The following is a 20,509-nucleotide window of genomic DNA, read 5'->3' as shown; positions in this document are numbered from 1 at the left end:
TGGTAAGCACAAAAAAAAAAAAATGAAGTGCTCATATTTGTGGCTTTCTTATTTTCTGTGCAGATTAGAAGCAGCGCCTCACCGCAGTTACTAAGACTGACTATAATAAAAAAGTTCATTTTAACCCTGTAAAGCCTGACATATTTGTTTTAATTGAAGAGTTTATTGAACCTTTAGACAAAATATAAAATAAAATCTAAAACAATTTTGCAAATGTGTTTTACGTTTTGTATCATAGATAGCCTACATCAAGATTTTATGGCCTATATAGTATCATAGTGAGAATATGGAGCTCACACTTGTGATTTTTACTACAGTATCACAGCATATTTAAATCCTTAGTTGTATGATAAAAGCTCTGTAGTTTTAGTTATGTATAAATATAATTCAATGCAATACTACGATAATCGAGTTTGTTTTAACATTTGATATTTACATTTTAACACGAAAAAAAAAACGTATGTAGGCCTATGGATCATCAAGTAGGCTAGCCTAACTAATTGCTTCAGTCCAATCTTCTTCTTGAAATTGGTTTTAACATTTTAAATATTTATTTAACAATATAAAATATATTCTAACGGTTAAGTTTATGTAAATCATTTTTAAAAAATCACTTCAAAAAGACCTGTATTTAGAGTTAATATTATAAGATAATAAAATTATTCAAACTAAAAATCAAAATTTCATGTCTATTTATTTTGCTAGTTAATACATAAATAGTAATAAGAATGATACTGTGAACGCTGTCCAGGGCTGTGTTTCTCTAAATCGTGAGCTAAGTTGAATTCTGGCAATGGTTCTTTAGTGTACGGGGCAAAATATGATGGGCGGGGCTAATAACTCAGACCGGTGGGTTCATGTCGAGTTTATGTAACGTTGTGCGTTTTTCGGATCTAAAAAGCAGACCGTGACGATAATAAAGTGACTTAAAATGTAACAATTCCGTTCAGGTTGCTTCAAAACGCGTCCCTGAAAAGCCAGGTGAGATTCTCTGTGATTTCGTCGTCGTTTTGTATAGCATACGTTTCAAGTGGGTACAGTTCAAAGACCTCCTGTATATGTACAGTTTTGTTTTGTGACTGTATGTTAAGTGAAGTTACTTCAATTCTAAAAAAGTGCGTCAAAGTAATTTTTCCACATGCCACTTCCTTTACCGCATAAGGTAATCTTTAACCATGTGTCACAAAAGCTGTCTCCGACAATTGTTGACATTCCGACTAACGTTAAGTGCATTAGCTTTACCTTTACCTTTGTTTTATTTCCTAGAGGAAAACGTATGAGACACCATGGACCAAGACTCAGAGCGTAAGTAGGCTACTATTACATGGTAAAAGAAGAGAAAGTCATATGCAAAATATTGTCTTCCTTAGACTGATTAAAAGTGAAGTGGTCAAAATAAGTATTTTCTACACTTAAAAATGTTTGAATGTATTTATTTATTTTTGCTGATGCTACTTAAATGTTTTATTTTTTACTTCTGTGGTTCTCAATCAGGGGACAGAATGACTTAAAATTAGATATTATTATTAATAATATAATTAATATAACTGTCACAAACTGTCAGTTTAGTTTTCATTTTCATGGACTTTTAGTTTGATTGTCATTATTTCCTGTTGTCTTTGTTCATGTTTAGTGCCACTTGTTTGTTACCATGGATATTCATTTAATCATCACAGCTGTTTGTATTTGAGTTTATCATTTTATACCTAAGTTCCTGTGTTTCCCTAGTTATTGTTTGTGGTATGCATGCTGTTATGCCTTGTGGATTATTTGAGTTTGAGTTAATATTAAATACCCTTGCATCGGAACCTTTTAACTCTTCTTCATCTGTGGACTTTTATAGTTGTAACTTGTGACAATAACATTCTTAATACTACCATATATCAGTAATTCATATAAATACTGTAATATAATAATTATTATTCATATATATTTAATTTATTATTTAATCATATTTAATATAAATATAAATTATGTAACTTAATTAAAAAAAAAAAATACAAGCAAAATCAAGATGAATTCCCCAACCCCCTCAAAAAGTATTGTTTTAATTGAAGAACATACAGTTCTTGAAACTTTAGGAACCACAAAATATTGTGGTTAATTCATTTACATCAACACTCCCAGTTTCTGTTAATAATATATTATACTGAAAATTGGAGAGCCTTCAAGTCAAAAAGGTTGAGAACAGTTAATCTGTTTGCAATGGAATTAATGTTTAAGTGTGACTTAAAGGGCACCTATTATGACTCTTTTCACAAGATGTAAAATAAGTCTTTGATGTCCCCAGAGTATGTATGTGAAGTTTTAGCTCAAAATACCCAACAGATCATTTTTTACAGCATGTTTAAATTGTAATTTTTTGGGGCTCAGAAAAACGCGCTGTTTTAGTGTGTGCCCTTTAAATGCAAATTAACTGCTGCTGCACGACACAGGGGGCGGAGCCTCACGAGCTCGTGCTCAGAGTCAGGACAATCTCATCTGATAATATATCAGAACAGAAACTCAGTTGCGGTGTTCATTTCGACTCGGAGTCGGACAATAATGCCCACAGAGCCAGAGAATATATGCTGTATGGACATAGAACAGGTATAGTTTAGTTTAATCATGGTTATAACTTATTTGTCATCTGCTTTTATCCACTAATACAAGCCTGCTGTATCAAAACCCGTCCGAATGATGACCAAAATATACTGACGAGTTCAGTGAAGTTTATTGTACATCACACAAAAGATGAGCGTTAGTTTTACTCCAGAGAATCTCTGTAAGAGCTGAATAAACATAGTATAAGAAGTGCGCATTAAAGTCTTATCCATAAACTCTCTCTCTCTCTCTCTCTCTCCCTTTCATTATCAACAACATACACAGCGAAGTACACAAAACACTCGTTACAACTAACAGTAAACAAATATACACACCTTTTCAGTGGGTGCTAAATAAACTGGTAAACCTTATATCCGTAAAATGACTCGAAGAGCTGTCATAAAGAGCGCGCTCGCACTTTCATTTCTTCCGTGTCCAGTCACGTTAGGCCTGTTGCTCCGGAGAGTGTAAGCTTGATCACAAACAGTACAGATCCATCTTCGAGTAACAACGGGAGTAAATGAAGACTGCTATGTTCATTCTTACATCCATCAACAACACACCTCAATCGCTTAGGAGACATTCTTGTCTACAGCTGCTCAAGCGTCGAACAATGGCGGACTCTGTGTCCAGCTCACTCAGGGCGAGTCTAGGCTCAAACTGAAGTGTCACTCAACAGTCGTGGGAGGGGCCTGCTCAATTCTACGTCACATTGCGCCGAATCTGAGAACAGCTCATTCTGAGACCGTGCTTATGATTTATTGAAATTGTAAAAAAAAACACTGGGTGGATTTTTATCATTCTAGGGTGGTTTTGCTCACACACTGCCAACACACATTTATGTTCAAACATCATGTAAAAGTGAATTTTGCATAATAGGTGCCCTTTAAATCAAGTGTCCAAATTACTCTTTGATGTTTAAAATATGTATGTTGAATGTCTAAAATGTGCTGTTTTGACTTCCTTTCTTGTGACCAATTATCATTTTACTATCTCTCCACCAGGGGCTCAGTTTGTGGATGCCCACTGGGCGACACTTGTCCAGAAAGTAATCATGGTGATGCCGATAGCGGATGAGCTGCGGTCAGCTGGTATGCTGGAGTGGGAGCCGTACTGTAAGATCAGAGCAGCAGATATCAACCAGGAGAAAATGAGAAAGTTTTATGAAGTACTGCACTCTGGAGGAGACAAGGTTAAATCTGCCTTTTATTCTAGTCTGGAAAAGCATGAGCAATCTCTGTTTAGAGACTTGGGTGAGAGCACACTAATTTAGCCTATTATACCACATGAATCTAGACCTTTGTACTGAGAAATGTTCTGTTAAATGTTACCTGTAAAATACCTTTTACAGGTAGCATCGCTCAAACTGCAGACACACTTGTAAATAGCTTAAGTGAGTATTTCATCTTAATTTCTTAACTTCATTTGTTCAATTAAGTTTAATTTGACTTAAATGCTTATGCTAAAGGTTGGACACCTCTTTAAATAAATAAAAAGTAAAAGGTGTTTTTGTAAGGATAGTTAACACAAACATGAAAATTCTGTAATTTACTCATCTCTCTATTCCATGTAATGGGAATTAATGAGGACTGAGGCTGTAATGTTACAAAATGACAAAAAGCACAAAAAAAGTGGTTCAATTGACTTGTCATGAAACCATGCAATAGCTTTTTGTGATAAACAGACAAAGAGACATGCAAAAACCAATGGTGTTTTTGGTCAAATGGAATTGACGCTCTGTTTTTGTAGGCCCTACAACCTTCGTAAGCATTTTAAAGTTTCAGAATGGATGATTATGAGGGAATATTGACTTAAATTTTGGTCTGTATCTTTGCTCCGAATCTGTATAACTTCAAAACTCTTGGAAAATGATGCAAGTTGCATGGACCATGATGCTTTTTTTGTCATTTTGGGGCTTTGCAGCCCACATTCCCCAATCTTTATTATGGAAAAGAGTAGTTTGAAACCAGATGAGGGTTAGTAAATTGACAGTTTTCATTTTTGGCTAAAATGCCCTTTTAAATGAAGTTTAAGTATCTGCATTTTATGTTATGCAACAGTGCTTACAAGCTGATATTTCCATATGTCTAATGAGTTTAACAATGAATTATACACAGAGAAATATAAGAAGTGGATCCAGAAGGAATATGAATATGTGAGTGAGTATAACTCTCTGCCTGGTGAATGTGTGCTGTTGTCCGAGCGCTATACACAACCTCTGATCATCACGAGACACAGAGAGAAGAGAGAGCGAGAAGAAGAGATGTGCTCCGTGGGAGAGAGTTTCCAGCAGCTCCTCACCTCCAGGAATAATGCGGACAAGGGCAGCTCGGTCTTGGATGTGCTTTTCAGTGCCGATAATAAAGGAGTCAGTCCCAGTGCTGTCATTCTTCAGGGGAACTCTGGGCATGGCAAATCCTTCACTGCTCAAAAGATCATGCTAGATTTGGCATCAGGAAACCTCAGCAGAGAGGAATTTTATTGTCTTTTTCACTTGAAATGTAAAGAAGTGAACCACATATCTGAAGAGCAGAGTTTGGCGGAGCTTTTGAGCTACAACTCCAATTTAACATCAGACCAGATCTCACAGATCCTGCAGAAGTCACCAGAGAAAGTTCTCATCCTCATTGATGGATTCGATGAGCTCAGGTTTTCATATAGTGACATGTCGAATACGCCAAAACTCAAGCATCTCTCTGACAAAGCTCCAACCGAGGCTTCTCTGAAGGCCCTTTTGAGGGGCCACATCTTGTCCGAGTCCTTCCTGCTGGTCACCACCAGATCTACTGCTACAGAAATCCTGGGTGGTCTGCTCAAGCACCCTCAGCGCTTCACCGAGATTATTGGCTTCTCCGAGAGGGAGGTGGAGGAGTACTTCCAGAGGTTCTTTCAGGATGATGGACTCTTCAGGAATGCTTTTGACTGTGTGAAGGCAAACGAAACCCTCATCACCGCCTGCTCCATCCCTGTTATCTGCTGGATCATCTGCACGGTAATGCGGGAGAGGGCGGATGCGACAAGTGGACTGGAAACCACCACCTCCATCTACGTTGACTTTGTGTCCACTCTACTGGAGCATCACTGTCAGAGTTTGAGTCAGTCCGTCCCGACCCTGCTGAGGAGTCTGGGTCAGCTGGCAGAGAGAGGGATGCTGGAAAAGCAAGTGGTGTTTGAAGAGAAAAGCATGCAAGAAATGGTTTCAGGCAGTCCATTCCTGTGCAAGTTCCTCTTTAAGAGAAGAATCCGCCAGGAGACGATGTTCAGTTTCATGCATCTCAGCTTTCAGGAGTTCTTCACCGCTCTGTACTACATTTCACTAAATGAAAGAGAGTTTCTGGATAAACTAACAGAGTGGTTCCACTCTCAAACGCAAAGCTATCTTGCCCTATATTTGGATGAGAAGTTTCCACTGAAGTATGGATGTCCTGAACCTCATTTCCTGCCTGTGATTCAGTTTCTTTGTGGCCTCTGTAATAAAGAAGTGAGAAGCTCACTCGAAGAGACGCACAATCTGTGTGTCCCTTCCTTTGTACAGGCACAGCTGGAAGAATGGATCCTCCATGTTAGCAAAGTTGGAGACTACAATTCTTTGCCCTTCATTCTCCACTGTCTGTATGAGCTCCATGAAAAAGAGTTTGTGCAGAAAGCCATGGAAACTTGGCAAGAGTTAGACATGTCCTGGGATCCACTGAGCAGGACAGACTGCTGGGCGTTGTTGTACTGTCTGGACTGCTGTCCTCACTTCAGAAGCCTGAAGATCAACTTTGCGGCTGAAGAGCTGAAGATGCTTCAGTCTGTATTGTGCAGAACCCCAGAACTAGAGTGAGTGTGCAGATCTAGTGATGAACCAATACAGAACATTTGGGAGATATTGACAGCTATCAGTTATTTTTATGTTTTGTAAATTAATATGATTGTTCATTCTATAAATTAATTGTGGTTAGGTTTAAACATGCTAAATGAAACAGAAGCATGAATATCTGATGCTGTATATATTTATGTATACCATATGCTATTTTAATACTATAATAATGAATAAGAAAATAGAAAGATTTTTAAAATGTATAATAATATTACATTTAATATAAACAATTATATATAATATTATTTAAATATTTGAATTTTTAGTTTTTACTGGAATCTCATTTCTACCTTAGAATGAAAAATTAAAAAGCCGAAGGCTGGAATACACTACACAACTTTTAAAACACTTGGCACTGAGAAAAATTGAACATCATAAACCAAACGAATGAGGATCACACACTACCCGACTCAAAAAGTCTCATAGGTTCATAGGTTCATAAGTTCATAGTCTGAAGCTAAAAAATCCCATCAATCACTACACAAATTTCGGTGAAATATGTTGACTCTGCCCACAGACATCCACCTTTGCATTGCGTGATTTTGAGGGCGGAGCAATGAAGGTGTGTTTGTTTGGGTTGATTTCAAATATCAACAGTGTTTCTAAGAAATCACTTACTGCACCTTTAATTGTGCGAAAGTTAAAAAAATGTAATTATTAAAATACTTCAAAAACGTATTCTTTATATTTTTTGTGAGATATAAATTATTATTATATAGATAGAATTTAAGCTGCAATTATGAGGAAAAAAAGTGGCAATTAAAAATCAAATTGTCAGGAAGTCACAAATTTGAGATATACATTTATGAGAAATATACTTTATTAGCTTTTTTATTTGTTTAGTTTTTGTTTGAGGTGGGCTTCCATAGTTTGTTTCTTTACAAGAAAGAAACAAAAGAATATTTAAAAATTGCATTGATCAATGTGTTCAATTATTTTATTGATTTATTCTTTTTAGGTTGACTGTGCAAAACTTTTCAGACACAGATGTCACTAATCTGCTCTCAGCTCTTGGAGAAGGAAAGCAACTGAGAGAACTGAAGTAAAAACCAGTGACTTTTCTGCACAGAACTGCTAATCCTGGTATTGACTGATAAATGTCACATTGTAACTGATCAGATTATAAATCTCTTTTACAGGCTGAACAGCAGCTGTCTGTCAGATCAAAGTGTGCAGCAGGTTCTTAATGTTCTGCACAAACAGAAGAGCGTGGGTGGACTTCAGTTAGCGGTGAAGAGCATCACAGCTGATACCGCACTCATCCTCACAGACTTCTTGCAGAGCAAAGGGAAATGGGAGGAGATCAGGTATCAGTAATCTCAAGAATTTTCTTTTTACATTTACATACATTAAAACTGCACATGCATTCATAAATGATTGGTCCATTGCCAGTCACACATCTAAAACCTTTGTACTCTGATTGACAGTTTACGGACCAATGATACAGAGAGTCTCTGCTCGTCTCTCCGGCTCTTCAGCTTTGAAGGAAAGCTTGTGTAAGGATCTCTCCTACAACACCTGGACTCTAATCAGTTCTCTTTTGATCTGTTATTATTATTTTTTAATCATTAATAAATACAGTTACATGTCACATTTTCACTATATGATGTTGTGCAACCTCTTAACTAAGACTTGGACAAATAAACTAGATTATTGATTGAGATATATTGAGGAAATAAATGTGTTTCTTGTTGACAGCTTGAATGTGGTGAGGTGGTGTTCAAGCCCACAGAATGAACCGTCACTGTCAGAAATCATTCTGAAATGTCCACGTTCAGAGGTGTCCAGTATTAATGTCAAGAGCTTCTTACAGGCGTTTCACGGTGTCAACTGTATAACAGAACAGTATGTTTTCAAAACCACCTTCACCTTCCCTACATGCTCTTTGTGTATGGAGATTACTCTCTCTCTAAATGTTTCTCTCTGCCTTTAGAAGTGCAGATTTTGACGGGCAGGTCGATGCTCTGCTGTCTCAGCTGACATCTGTGTCTGGTTTAAGTGCGATAAATCTTTCCGTTCCCTTCCTGACGGAGACCTGGGCTTCCAGAATCCTCTTCCTGGTCAAGTCTTGCACTAAACTGGCTGTGATCAGGTGAGAGTTATTAGCTTGGTTCGTGTCCCTTTAGTTTGTGTGCATTTATATTTTGCAGTGTACTTTATATACGAGTCATTCTATGATAACTGTTGTGATCATTGTCCAAACAATTTTACATTTCATAAAAATAAAGATGGCAATAGGAAAAAAAAACTATTAAAATTATTTTTAAAATTGCCATGGTTTTTTTAATTATAAAAAAAAAAACTATATTTTATAGTTTCTAATTATCCTGATAAAAAAAATCTGCATTAAAATTATCAGAAAGAATTCATTATTTTCAGTTTGAAGAGGTTATACAATTTGGCAGTGTTTGAAAACAATTGTAATGTTTAAGCTCTTGTTTTTTGTTGAACATCAAGTGTGCAATTTCTGCACTACTAGTTTCACCAAAGCAAACAGCAGGCGCTTTGCCATTGGTTCATTGATTCAAGCCAGTGTTGATGTGTCAGGCTGGTCGGGATCCTAAAACAAAACAGACAAATATTGTGACAGCAGCACAGTAATACACTAACTAATACCTGTCTGTGGGGTAATGAGTTTTAAAAGCCATTAAGCTCTAAAATTCCTGGAAGAATAAAATGTAATTGCTGCAACTTATAAACAATTTCTTTTTACTTTTTCTCAGCAGAGTTGTAACAGTGTAGAATCACACATTTTTTATATCAACTTTGTCTTATTATTCTCACAGAAATATCTCTGTTTTGTAGTTTCAATGCTGGTTCATGGGGCTCTGATGGTGCTAAGTGTCTCCCTGGTCTTTTAATGGAAGAGGGAATCAAGTTGCTGAAGGAATCTGCAAAACGTTCTGAGTGCATTGTGAACATTAGAGGGTTTGTAATTCACATCCTCACATATCTGTTTACTAGTAGTCATATTTTATGTTAATCTACTAGTGTTATAGACAGCTGTAGATAAATGTTTGATAAATGTGAAAAATTAAAATATGATGTTTTTTGAATTGTGAATGAACATATGCATGTTCTCTGATGTTCTTTCACATTTACACTTCTGTGCTCTCACACATTTATGCACCTCACCTGGCAGCACATATGAGATATTTCCTGGTAATATTTTAATGAAATCCATGTCTTTCGCTGTATTGAATGTGGTAAATGTGTGCTGCTGTTCTGCATCTCTGTGAAGGCTCAGATGCAGTAAATCCTCTGACCGCTGCACACGTCACACCGAGCAGATCGAGGAGCTCAGCTGCAACCAGAGAGTGACCATTGAGTTCTGTGGAGAGAAATGTACAGAAGACATAAAGTGAGTTCTGATTAGTTAAACATAATTAAGGGGCTTATACAATGGATTGTATTGTTCTTATTATATACTGTAAAAAACACTCTGAGTACTGCAATATAATTTTCACTCATCTTTCCCTGCAGGTCTAAACTTGTTCTGCCTGATGTAAACTGAAGCTGTCTTTTCGATGAATAAATAACTCCAAGTGTGTCTTCAGACTGGCCTCCTTATCTGAAGGTCTTAAGAACTTTGATATTATAGCTTATCGAGTCTGAAGTTACGGAGACAGTGTGTAATAATACACTGTAGGAAGTATTGAGAGGAGTAGAATGAACTTTAAGAGTTCAACTTTACCTGTTAGTTACTCCTGTCTATATTATTGAAATTTTTATTTCAAATGTCTCATTACAATTTGAATATATTTTTATGCGTATGTTAGACTCAGGCAAAGACAAGACTGTTCGATTCAAGACCCTTTTACTCTTGAAAAAGGTGAAGCTAAAAGCTAGCTTTAATAGTATAAAAGAAATTGTTATTGTTTGAAATTAATAACTTGTCTTGATCACATTCACTGCCTTTAATGGTGATCTTGTATTTTGGTTCTAAACAACTGTATTACAACTATAACATCTGTCTAAGGACTCGTAATACTCAAAAAGAACAAACGTCATTTTGTGAGAAGAATAAAACGATTCGAGTCACTGATGAATCGAAATCAATTTGACTTGCTTAACTACTCGGCAAAACAAAGCATTAAAAGGAACTATATTCAGTATATTATACAGTCTGCCATCGTCTGTCCTCTTACGAAAACACATCAAATCAACAGCTCGAACTGTTTTTCAAGTAACCTATGACTTTCATCTGACATCCGATGAAAATGCAGGAAGAGACTGATCACGGAAACACCATTCAACTTGCGTCATTTAGGCTTTCTACCCCTGCAGAACATGAAATCCAGGGGGAGGAGTTGGATCCAGATCCAACTCCTCCCACTTTACAAACCTAAACCTACCCATCTCCACCCCCTGATCCCTAAACCCACCCCTAAACCTACCAAACTCCACCCCTTAAATCTGGATCCAACTCCGCCCCCTGGATCTCGTTTACTGCAGTGAGGTGCTACTGGAAACTTATACAAACTAAAACTTGTTCTGCTGGAAAGACTTGCTGTTATCACGTAACACGTATGCGTTTTTTTCTTTTAAGTGTGGTATAAAATATCCTTAGTTCTGAAATTTCACATTCACATTTGGATAATTGATTGTGTGCTTCTATTCTTGCAGAGGATGATCTGAAATGGACTCTTTATACGGTATGTCAACTAGGCATTTTCTAACTATTATTATTATCTCATGGTTTTGGGTGTAGTGTGGAAGCCCGTTTCCGCCACAGCTGAGTAAAAAAAATATATAGTTCTGTAAGTCATAATAATGAGAAAGTTTCTCATAATAATGACAGTATTTCATTTTAATGAGAAACTTACTCGTAATTATGACATAGTATCTCATAATAATGAGAAACTTTCTCGTATAATGACAAATATTCCATAATAATGAGAAACTTTCTCATAATAAGGACTTAACATCTTATAATAATGAGAAACTTTCTCGTAATAATCTTAACATCTCGTAATAATGAGACTTATTTTCTCGCACTCCTACGCATGCGCAAAGCAGTGGAGCAGAAGGGAGTGCCACGCTAGCGACATCCGCTGGTCAAAGCCGTGTAAATGCATCACAGCAAAATGGCACGCTCTGCAAAACGGATTCATAAAAGTCAGTGTGATCTACGAAGTGCAATCTGTAGTATTATTAAATAACATCAATTAAAAACCCTCAGTATATCTTCCATACTTTTCCATGCGCACGAAAAGGTGTGAAACAAAGTGGAATGCAGAAGCCGGACGGTTACCATGGTAACGAAGGGCGCCTGTTTGTGCACATCGATGGAAATTGTGTTACATGAACTTACATGACTATCAGATTAAAGTTGGAATATTACATTTATTCTTTAAGTTTCACAAAATATATATGTGTTAATATTTAACGCGTATTTTGCGGATGTGTCTCTAGGATATTTGATGTGCAGGTTCATAAGATATCAATACAGAAATCCCCTTTAAGATGTTTATGACTTTGGGGACATTTACACATGGGCAGTGGAATAGGGGGAAATGCAAGGTCTTGAGACATGTTTTTAAAAGCTGAACTTCTTTTCAATTGATCGCCGCGTTTGAGAACGCCGTGTCATGCGCGAGACGCTGCAAAAAAACGCGAGACGCGTCCGTCTAGTGCGCGTTTGCCTAGAAAAGCAATGAAAAAGCGCGTTCTGTATGAACGGACCCTTATGCAGAAACAAAACTGCATGAAAATATGTTTGTACACAGATTTTCCAGATGAAGCGTTCTTTAACAGATTTGGAAAGGTGTCTTATCATTCCTCCATCTATTTGAAATCCATGAATCACTGTTTCTGCTTGTTCATACACAAAAAATACAAATGAATATTACAAATTAATAAAAGACTATCTAGTATGGAAGCCCGTCTCATATACTGATAATGTATCATTATGTTATTCACATAGACAGTATAACTATAAACGGTTATTCACTGCAGAGCGTGCCATTTTGCTGTGATGCATTTACACTGCTTTGACCAGCGGATGTCGCTCCCTTCTGCTCCGCTGCTCTGCGCATGCGTAGAAGTGCGAGAAAATTACGAATAATAAAATTAAGTCATTATTATTAGAAATTAAATTCCATAGTGTAATGATTTCATCAGTCAAAATTAAAGAACTTAAGATAATCTTTCAAGTTTTATTTTTAGTCTGTAAAGTAAAAGTGCTTTTGCATAACGCAAAACGTTGTGTCAAATCTTTCTCTGCTTCTCAGCTGTACACAGTGGCGGTCTTAACATAGAGGCATAGGTAGGCGGCTGCTTGGGGCCCCCGTAGTAGGGGGGGCCCCAACCAGCCTCAAAAAAAAAAAAAAAAAAAAAAAAAATAATAAAAAGCCCCTTATCATCATGAACGCTTCAAAAGAATAGTACATTGTATTAATATTCTTAAGAAATACGTTGAAAAGTAGTAGTTAAAATGTCCAGTTCATGGTTATCCGTTTCTACACACCCCCGACTTTCACTATGAGATGGACTAGTCCGTAACTGTGCGCGGCGCGAAAGATAAACACGCAGTGACAGGAGGACTGGGAAGTACACAAAAACAGAGACGAAGCAAGATGAGTCTAAACGCGAAAATGAAACCAAGTTACCCAAGCGGCTCAAATAAAAGAAAAAAGACGTTGATAAGTATTTGTCAACGCTGCCAAAGATGACAAACTTTTTTACAGCTACTGTTGGGGATTCAGACAGGAACAACAACGTCCAAAGTGTTGAACATGCCGCTACAGCAGCAGCTGCTAGCTGTGAAGTGGCGCTAGGTGAGGATAACGTTAACACACTCACATGGATATAGGTGGATTTGCTTAGAGCCAAATGCAACATCACCTCTCCCCAGTTCGCCCCTCTTACCCCCCTCTCAATTACTTACTATAAATACTGTTTTGGCGCTTGTAAATGTGACGTGAAAGATCCCTAGCGCACGTGAACTGATCATCTCTAACGTAGCCTAACTAACGTTAGCTAATAGTGAATAAACACGAATGACTATTGAAAGATACAGTACAACTTACCAATGTATATTCCTCATACATAATACCGATCAATCAGTGTTTTTCAACAGCGGAAAGGGTCAATAAAACAGCTGGAGAACAATTATGTCACATAAAATTTACCTCAGGAAAGCCGTTTAATGACCATAATATATGTTAGGCTATAGCACGTTAGTTGGCTAGAAAAAAAGAGCTATAGAGAGTATTTTGCTAAATATGTGTACTATATTACATATTTAGTATATTTTTGACTTATATTATTAAAGTTGTTATTATAATAAAAACGCATTATGTTTAATTTGAGTTATTTTTAACCTTAAATAATACTACCAGCTGATAGGGCTCTATGTATGTTTACAGCATTATGTGAGTTTTTTTTTTTCTTGAGAAAAATTAACCCTATCTTGTGTACCTAATATTTATCCAAATGAGTCAATATTGAATCAAATCACAAGAATTGAATTGAAATCGTGAAATTTGTCAAGCAATAATAAAAAACAGTAGCTTACCAGAAATTGTACCATGTAAACATTGTAACATGTTTCTGTTTAGTTACTAAATGTTTTGACAATCACAATACACTTATTGTGATGCAAGATTTTTCAGGTGTTATCTGAAACCTTCTCTGTTGGGTTCCATCGTGACTATTAGTTTGTGTAGTGCTACACTTTGTGTGTTCTCTGCTTTCCATCTTCATTTTGGAGTAAAGAAATGTATGCAGGGTTTAAAGGGAAAGTTGTTTTTTTCTCCTCTCCAACCTTTACTTCCCCGTAGATTAGCTTTACCTGGCTATCCATCATTCAGTCTGTAATTTTTTTTCGTTATCTTTTAAAAATCGGATGGGGGGGGCCCCCATACATACTTTCGCCTTGGGCCCCCAATTTGCTAAATCCGCCACAGCCTGTACACAAAGCTTGTATTTTACCGAATAAGTGTTCATTTAATTCATGATTTAAGGCTAAAAGCAACAACAATAATACAGTGTTATTACGGGTGTCTAAAAATGTTCCCCTGTTATCTAGAGTTTCGCAGTAAGAAGAACATTTCCACATCTCACTCTGGGCCAAATGTGAGCGCTGCAGCTCAGAGTGGAGGCCATATTACAGCTCCTGTACTCACTAACAATACAATAACAGGCAATGTCCACATCATACACAATGCACCTGGTAAGAAAAATGTGCTGTACATTCATAGATGCTAATAATATAGACTATTATATTTTTTCTGATGATGTATTGAGTATTTTCATGTGTGTAATCACGTCATGTGCTTAAATGTATTCATTGTAGAAGAAGGATCTAACAGATACTTGCTAATACAATTATATTAATGCTGTATATGTTTTAGATTTAGCTGTTGACAATTTTTAATTTATTGATATTTAAAGAAAGTTTGTCTTATTTTCTGCAGGTTTTGCTTTGTATCGTCCACCCTCTGAAAAAACACAAACCTCGGGTAATAGATACATCTGATATGTCTTGAATGTTGTCCCTTCCACCTCTGAAATGTCTTACTGTACCAGAATCATAATTTGTTTTAATTATGTTAAGTACTTAAAATTCACTAACCATTTTTAAAATGGCTTATTTTATGTGTGCAGCATCAAGGTCAGTGATTATAAACTATAAGAAGCTGATATGCAGCGAGTATCAGTGTGTGACCGAGTATAACTCACGGCCTGGTGAACATGTGCTGCTGTCTGAGCGCTACACACAACCTCTGATCATTCAGAAACATAGAGATCAAAAAGAGAGAGAAGAGGAGATCTGCTCGAGTGGAGAGAGCTTCCAGCAGGTCCTCAGATCCAGGAGCAGTGGTGACTCCGTCCATCTGAACTCTCTGTTCGACCGAGATAGTCACGGGATCAGTCCTAGTGCTGTTATACTGCAGGGAAATTCTGGGAACGGGAAATCCTTCACTGTGCAGAAGATCATGATGGACTGGGCATCTGGTGACCTCTACAAAGAGCGGTTTGATATTGTGTTCCACTTAAAATGTAAAGAAATAAACCGCATTCCTGGCAAAAAGAGTTTGGTGGAGATCTTGAGCTACAGCTGCAGTTTAACATCAGATCAGATCTCACAGATGTTACAGCATTCACCAGAGAAGGTGCTTTTCATCATTGATGGATTTGATGAGCTGAGACTCACACAGGACATTTATGGCATGTCACCAAACACTGATCCGCTTCAGAAAGCCCCACCTGAGGTCGTTCTCTGTGACCTGCTGAGGGGTCGAATCCTGCCAGAGTCCTTCCTGCTGGTCACCTCCAGATCTACAGCTACAGACACACTGAGTAATCTGCTCAAAGGACCTCAGCGTTTCTCTGAGATTATGGGCTTCTCTGAGAAGGGGGTAGAGGAGTACTTCCAGAAGTTTTTTCAGAATGAGGAGCTTTTCGGGAAGGCTTATACATTTGTGAAGGCAAATGAAACTCTCATCACCGCCTGTTCCATCCCTGTCGTCTGCTGGATCATCTGCACAACTATCAAGGAACGATTCAAAAGTGGTGCAGATGTAACAAGTGGACTAGAAACCACCACCTCCATCTACGTTGACTTTGTGTCCACTCTACTGGAGCATCACTGCCAGGGTTTGAGTCAGTCCGTCCCGACCCTGCTGAGGAGTCTGGGTCAGCTGGCAGAGAGAGGGATGCTGGAACAGCAAGTCCTATTGGATGAGAAAACTGTTTATGAAACAGTTTCAGACCCTGCTGGCAATCCATTCCTGTGCAAGTTCCTCATTAAGAGAAGAATCCACCAGGAGACGATGTTCAGTTTTATGCATCTCAGCTTTCAGGAGTTCTTCACCGCTCTGTACTATGTCATTCTGGATGAAGAAGAGTCCCAGAGGAAATGGACACAGCTATTTTCTATTGATAACTCAAGTTATGGTTGTCCTCCACGCTTTGCAGCTGTGGTGCAGTTTGCATTTGGTCTGCTGAATAAGGATGTGAGATACACACTTGAGAAACACGGTCTCTTTATTCATCCAAAAACACAGGCTCATCTGAAAGAATGGATTTTGGAAGAGCTTCAAAATAATAAAACGTATTCAAGTAAAGTGTTTTTTTTCCTTCACTGTTTCTATGAACTTCATGAAAAGGACTTTGTGAAAGAAGCTATGGAAGCCTGGAATAGAATTGATGCATATGGTGCAGCCATAAGAAGAACAGACTGCTGGGCGCTGCTCTACTGCTCTCAGTGCTGTCAGTGCATACAAGAACTCTCTCTTCTTGACTGCAGATTATCATCTGAAAAGTTGCTTATGATTCTGCCAGTTCTCCACAAGTTTAAGAAAGTATGGTAAGTGCTTTGTCCCAAAACAGATACTCAGTTATTTTTATATTCATACCATCACTGGTTCATCAACTTTCATTTCTTGCTTGTGGATTTATTATCATTTTTAAATGTATCTGTATACAGATTCATATTCTATACATTTTATAACTGTCATTATGTTTTTATTGTTTGTTATTGCAAGTTAACTTGATTATTTAACCTGTACTGTCATCTTCTGGGTTTGATTTTGAAGCTGCTTGACTGTAGAAGTTTCATCAGACTCTGATCTTGTTGAACTGATGTGTACACTCATAAGAGAACAGACCCTGAGCTCACATTGGTAATGTCTCAAAATACATTTTATACATTTAATGTATTTTATGTACACATGAGCTATTATCCTTTAGTGTGATTTTGTTTCATAAATATCCTTTGTCCTTTTTGTCCTTTGATTTGCAGCTTTGATGTCCGCCTATTAACATCTAAATCTGTATCACTTGATCTGTCAATCAGTGAAGGGCTATCCAGGTGAAGAAAAAGTTAATGTTTTTTTTTCTGTTCATCAAATTATGAAATGTAATTATGACTATTATATATATCAGATATATTGTCACCTTGTTCAATAATCATAATAGCATAATAGTTATACCAGTACACAAGCCTTTTCCTGGCAAACATCTCACATGTATCTTGCCTATTTGTTCTGACAATGTAATACCCTCAGATTATAGTTATGGTAATAATAATGCAGCTAATTTGGTGATCCAAATCAGATCAAACAATAAAGCATCACACTTCCAGCTTTGATTATTGCTAATGATGCAATTGATCATAATAAAAGAAAAGAAAATCACAAAAAGGGATTCTAAGAAAGTACTTGTTGGTTTACAGACACAGGCACAACATTGATACCCCCCCCATTTTTTTTTATAGTATCCACTTACCGCTAAGTCCTCCAAACCCAGGAGCATCTTTGCAAACACTCAGTTTCACCTTTCCACACGCAGCGCTAATCAACATCGACTGGACCAGTGTTGCTCTGACAATTCACCAAGGAGATTCAGATGCGTTAATGTCTGTTCTCTGTTCATTCTCTAAACTGAAAAAGATTGAAATGAGAGTGGACTGTCTAAGTAAGATGTGGGCTGCTTGGACCCTCCAAATCGTCCAGAACTGCTCCAGTCTAACAGAACTCAAGTAAGAAAAAAATATGAAATCACCTTCTGTCTTATTTCTATATGAATTTGTCTGTTATTAGGAACTGTGTAGACCATATTTAAAGGGATAGTCCATCAAAAAATGAAAAAATCTGTCATTTATTTTGTTGTGCCAAACCTGCATTTTCTTTCTTCTCCTGAGGAACACAAAAGAAGTCATTTTAAAGAATGGTGGTGTCCCAAACCGTTTCGGATCCAATTGACTTCAATTTTATGTACAAAAAATACAATGGAATTCAATGGGAATGATAACTATGGAAGTAAAATAATGGCAAATGTTTTTGAAACAAAAAAGCCTGTTAAATTGCACTACTTGAAAAAAATAGGCATTGCATTAACCATGCTTGCATTTTAATGCATTGTATTTTAGGGCTTGCATTTTTATGGGCTGAAATTTAACATGGTTGAATATTTAAGCTGTGAATATTTCAATTCAAAACATTTCAAATACATTTTGTTATGGAATTGTTCAAATAAATGTGTGAAAAACAGTATAAAGTATGGAATTATCAGTCCCTAAAATCTAAATAATTGTATCTGTATAATGTGTATCCATATCTAGGGTGGATACTTGCTATGTACTGGAGGAAGGAATCAAGATCTTGCAGAGGTCACGCACAAGACCAGCCTATATTGTGACAGTTCAGGGGTTTGTATTGGTTTATCATCATACATTTTGCATCAGTAAATGTCTTTTACATGCAATTTCATGGAGACTAGAGCTTTCAACCTAAGAAGGACACAAAACACCATAAAAGTATGACTTGTGCATATTCCACATTATACCTTTTTGTGAGAAATAAACTAAAAGTTTGAGAATTGCTATGGATTTTCTTTACATTATCCCTAGATCTCCTAGTTCATTAGCAGTCAATAACAACTTACATTTTGGTCTGTTTCTCACACAAATAATTGTTACAGCATTTTGTCAGGTTTGTTAAAGACTCTAGTGATGCTGTGCTTTGTGCTTTCTGATGAAGGCTCATGTGCAATAAACAGTCTCAAAAATGCACACACTATGAGGACCGCAGATGTAGCTGCAACCAGGAGGTGACTATTCATCTGAATTCCCGGGGATTTTCTATGGAGACGCGGCGAAAGTAAGTTATGACTAATATTAAAAACTAAGAATGCACCAGTAATGAGATGCATCAATGATGAGAACTATAATGACAATTTAAAAAAAGATGATTTTAATTCCATATGAATATTGTATATTAAATATATAAGTTTTCAGTGCAATAGTATATGATCATTGTGTGCAGTATGGATCTTAACATACTGGTCGGCTTTATATATAGACATATTTCTACATGATTTATCATGTGTTTTATCTCTTGTCTCTCTACATTTCTAAGGTCCTGGTTTTAGATCTAATGGCACAGCTTGATAACTGGGAGAAAACTGCTATAGCAGCATCTTTACCTAGAGCTGTGAGTGGGAATAAAGATGTCAACCAAATATATCTAAAATCATTTAGATGCATGTAATAGTAATAGTCATGTGTCAATTTATTGGTATATTGTGTTTCACAATACATTTTGTTTCAAAGCAGCTTAACAGAGTTTTACGATGTCGATGCTTAATTGTCTAATTAACCGTTTAGAGCTGAATGATAGTTTAGTTTAATTTGCTTTATAGTATATATTGTGTGACCACGTGAGAGTATGTTTGCATGCAGAAAAAAATGTATATAGTATATGGAGTTTTAATTTACACGGAGACATGGAGAATTATGAATCTGTAATTGTTTTGTACAATTTATAATAATTTGGTGTATTGACAAGCTTTTTACTTGTATTTGATGATGTTTATCACTGCCACAGATAAATGACAGGTTTTAAGATTTTGGTCATATTTTAGGGACTTCACTGTTGGTCCCATTTTTAGAAGAGTCGTATTAGTACTGAGACTTAAAAACAAACCAATAAAACATGAAAATAAAATCTCTGTCTCTGTATTTGAATTTACATTGATCATGAATTAAAGAAAGGTGATACCACACCCAGAAACAATTCACACAAAAATGTCTAATCTCTCGTTCTGTCCATGTTCATATGTACAAATATATGCATATCTCTGCAGCAGCTTGTTTTCTCACTCAGCAGCATGTGTGTATGTGGTTGTATTGTTTATTTAAACTTTGCAAATGAAAAGTTACTTTATATACTGTATGTATAGCAATAGTCTCTTTCAGCTGTTGCACAACTCTTCTCCAAACTCAAGATCTAGAGCCGCTGGGAAAAGCTGTGGCATTGGCTGTACAGCCTAAACTATCTGGAAAAGATGTTTGTTCGTCGGAGGGCTCTGCACTTTTCTCATGTCTTGTCTCCTGCTTTGTTGAGTGTTTTTTCAAAATATCTTCTTTTGTGTTCAGAAGAAATAAATTCATACATGTCTGGAACAACAGATTTTTCATTTAAATAGTAAAAAAAACACGGTTGAATGTCAAGACCAAGATGTTGGTTGACAGACTGACAATAACCAGTTAGATTTTATGATATAGTCTAGCTGTCGCTTTAATTGATACCAATTCTGTTTGTGTGTGTGTGTTGT

General features: G+C 36.7%; 1 protein-coding gene across 5 annotated transcripts; it reads left to right on the top strand.

Annotated features, from left to right (window-relative positions):
• The first annotated feature begins 820 nt into the window (after nucleotides 1–820).
• Nucleotides 821–20,355, top strand: LOC307160944 (NACHT, LRR and PYD domains-containing protein 1 homolog). Of its 5 annotated transcripts, none has more exons than XM_079875315.1 (15): nucleotides 821–1,162; nucleotides 1,267–1,305; nucleotides 3,588–3,836; nucleotides 3,935–3,976; nucleotides 4,701–6,405; nucleotides 7,404–7,487; nucleotides 7,585–7,752; nucleotides 7,873–7,941; nucleotides 8,144–8,290; nucleotides 8,379–8,537; nucleotides 9,251–9,373; nucleotides 9,687–9,806; nucleotides 9,929–10,022; nucleotides 11,072–11,100; nucleotides 14,478–14,549. In XM_079875315.1, the coding sequence occupies exons 2-13, from the start codon at nucleotides 1,287–1,289 to the stop codon at nucleotides 9,957–9,959; spliced, it is 2,916 nt and encodes a 971-aa protein (XP_079731441.1). In that variant the 5' UTR covers nucleotides 821–1,162; nucleotides 1,267–1,286; the 3' UTR covers nucleotides 9,960–10,022; nucleotides 11,072–11,100; nucleotides 14,478–14,549. The 5 variants fall into 5 exon arrangements, with proteins under 5 accessions (XP_079731441.1, XP_079731440.1, XP_079731444.1 ...); XM_079875314.1 differs by having other exon boundaries at nucleotides 844–981; XM_079875318.1 differs by lacking the exons at nucleotides 821–1,162; nucleotides 1,267–1,305; nucleotides 3,588–3,836; ... (7 more) ...; nucleotides 9,251–9,373; nucleotides 9,687–9,806 and adding exons at nucleotides 14,866–14,910; nucleotides 15,056–16,760; nucleotides 16,990–17,076; ... (3 more) ...; nucleotides 18,934–19,053; nucleotides 19,312–20,355 and having other exon boundaries at nucleotides 14,478–14,621.
• The last annotated feature ends 154 nt before the right edge of the window (nucleotides 20,356–20,509 follow it).

This window comes from Squalius cephalus (genome assembly GCF_949319135.1).
Source record: "Squalius cephalus genome assembly, chromosome: 7".
NCBI lineage: Eukaryota > Metazoa > Chordata > Actinopteri > Cypriniformes > Leuciscidae > Squalius > Squalius cephalus.
Note: the sequence above shows the minus strand (reverse complement) of the source record. Positions and strands in the feature narration are given on the sequence as shown.

Excerpts from the sequence above, each read along its gene's own strand:
- LOC307160944 (XM_079875315.1), top strand. Across the intron at positions 3,837-3,934 it reads ATCTCTGTTTAGAGACTTGG|GTAGCATCGCTCAAACTGCA; the intron begins GTGAGAGCACAC and ends TACCTTTTACAG. Across the intron at positions 6,406-7,403 it reads TGCAGAACCCCAGAACTAGA|GTTGACTGTGCAAAACTTTT; the intron begins GTGAGTGTGCAG and ends TATTCTTTTTAG.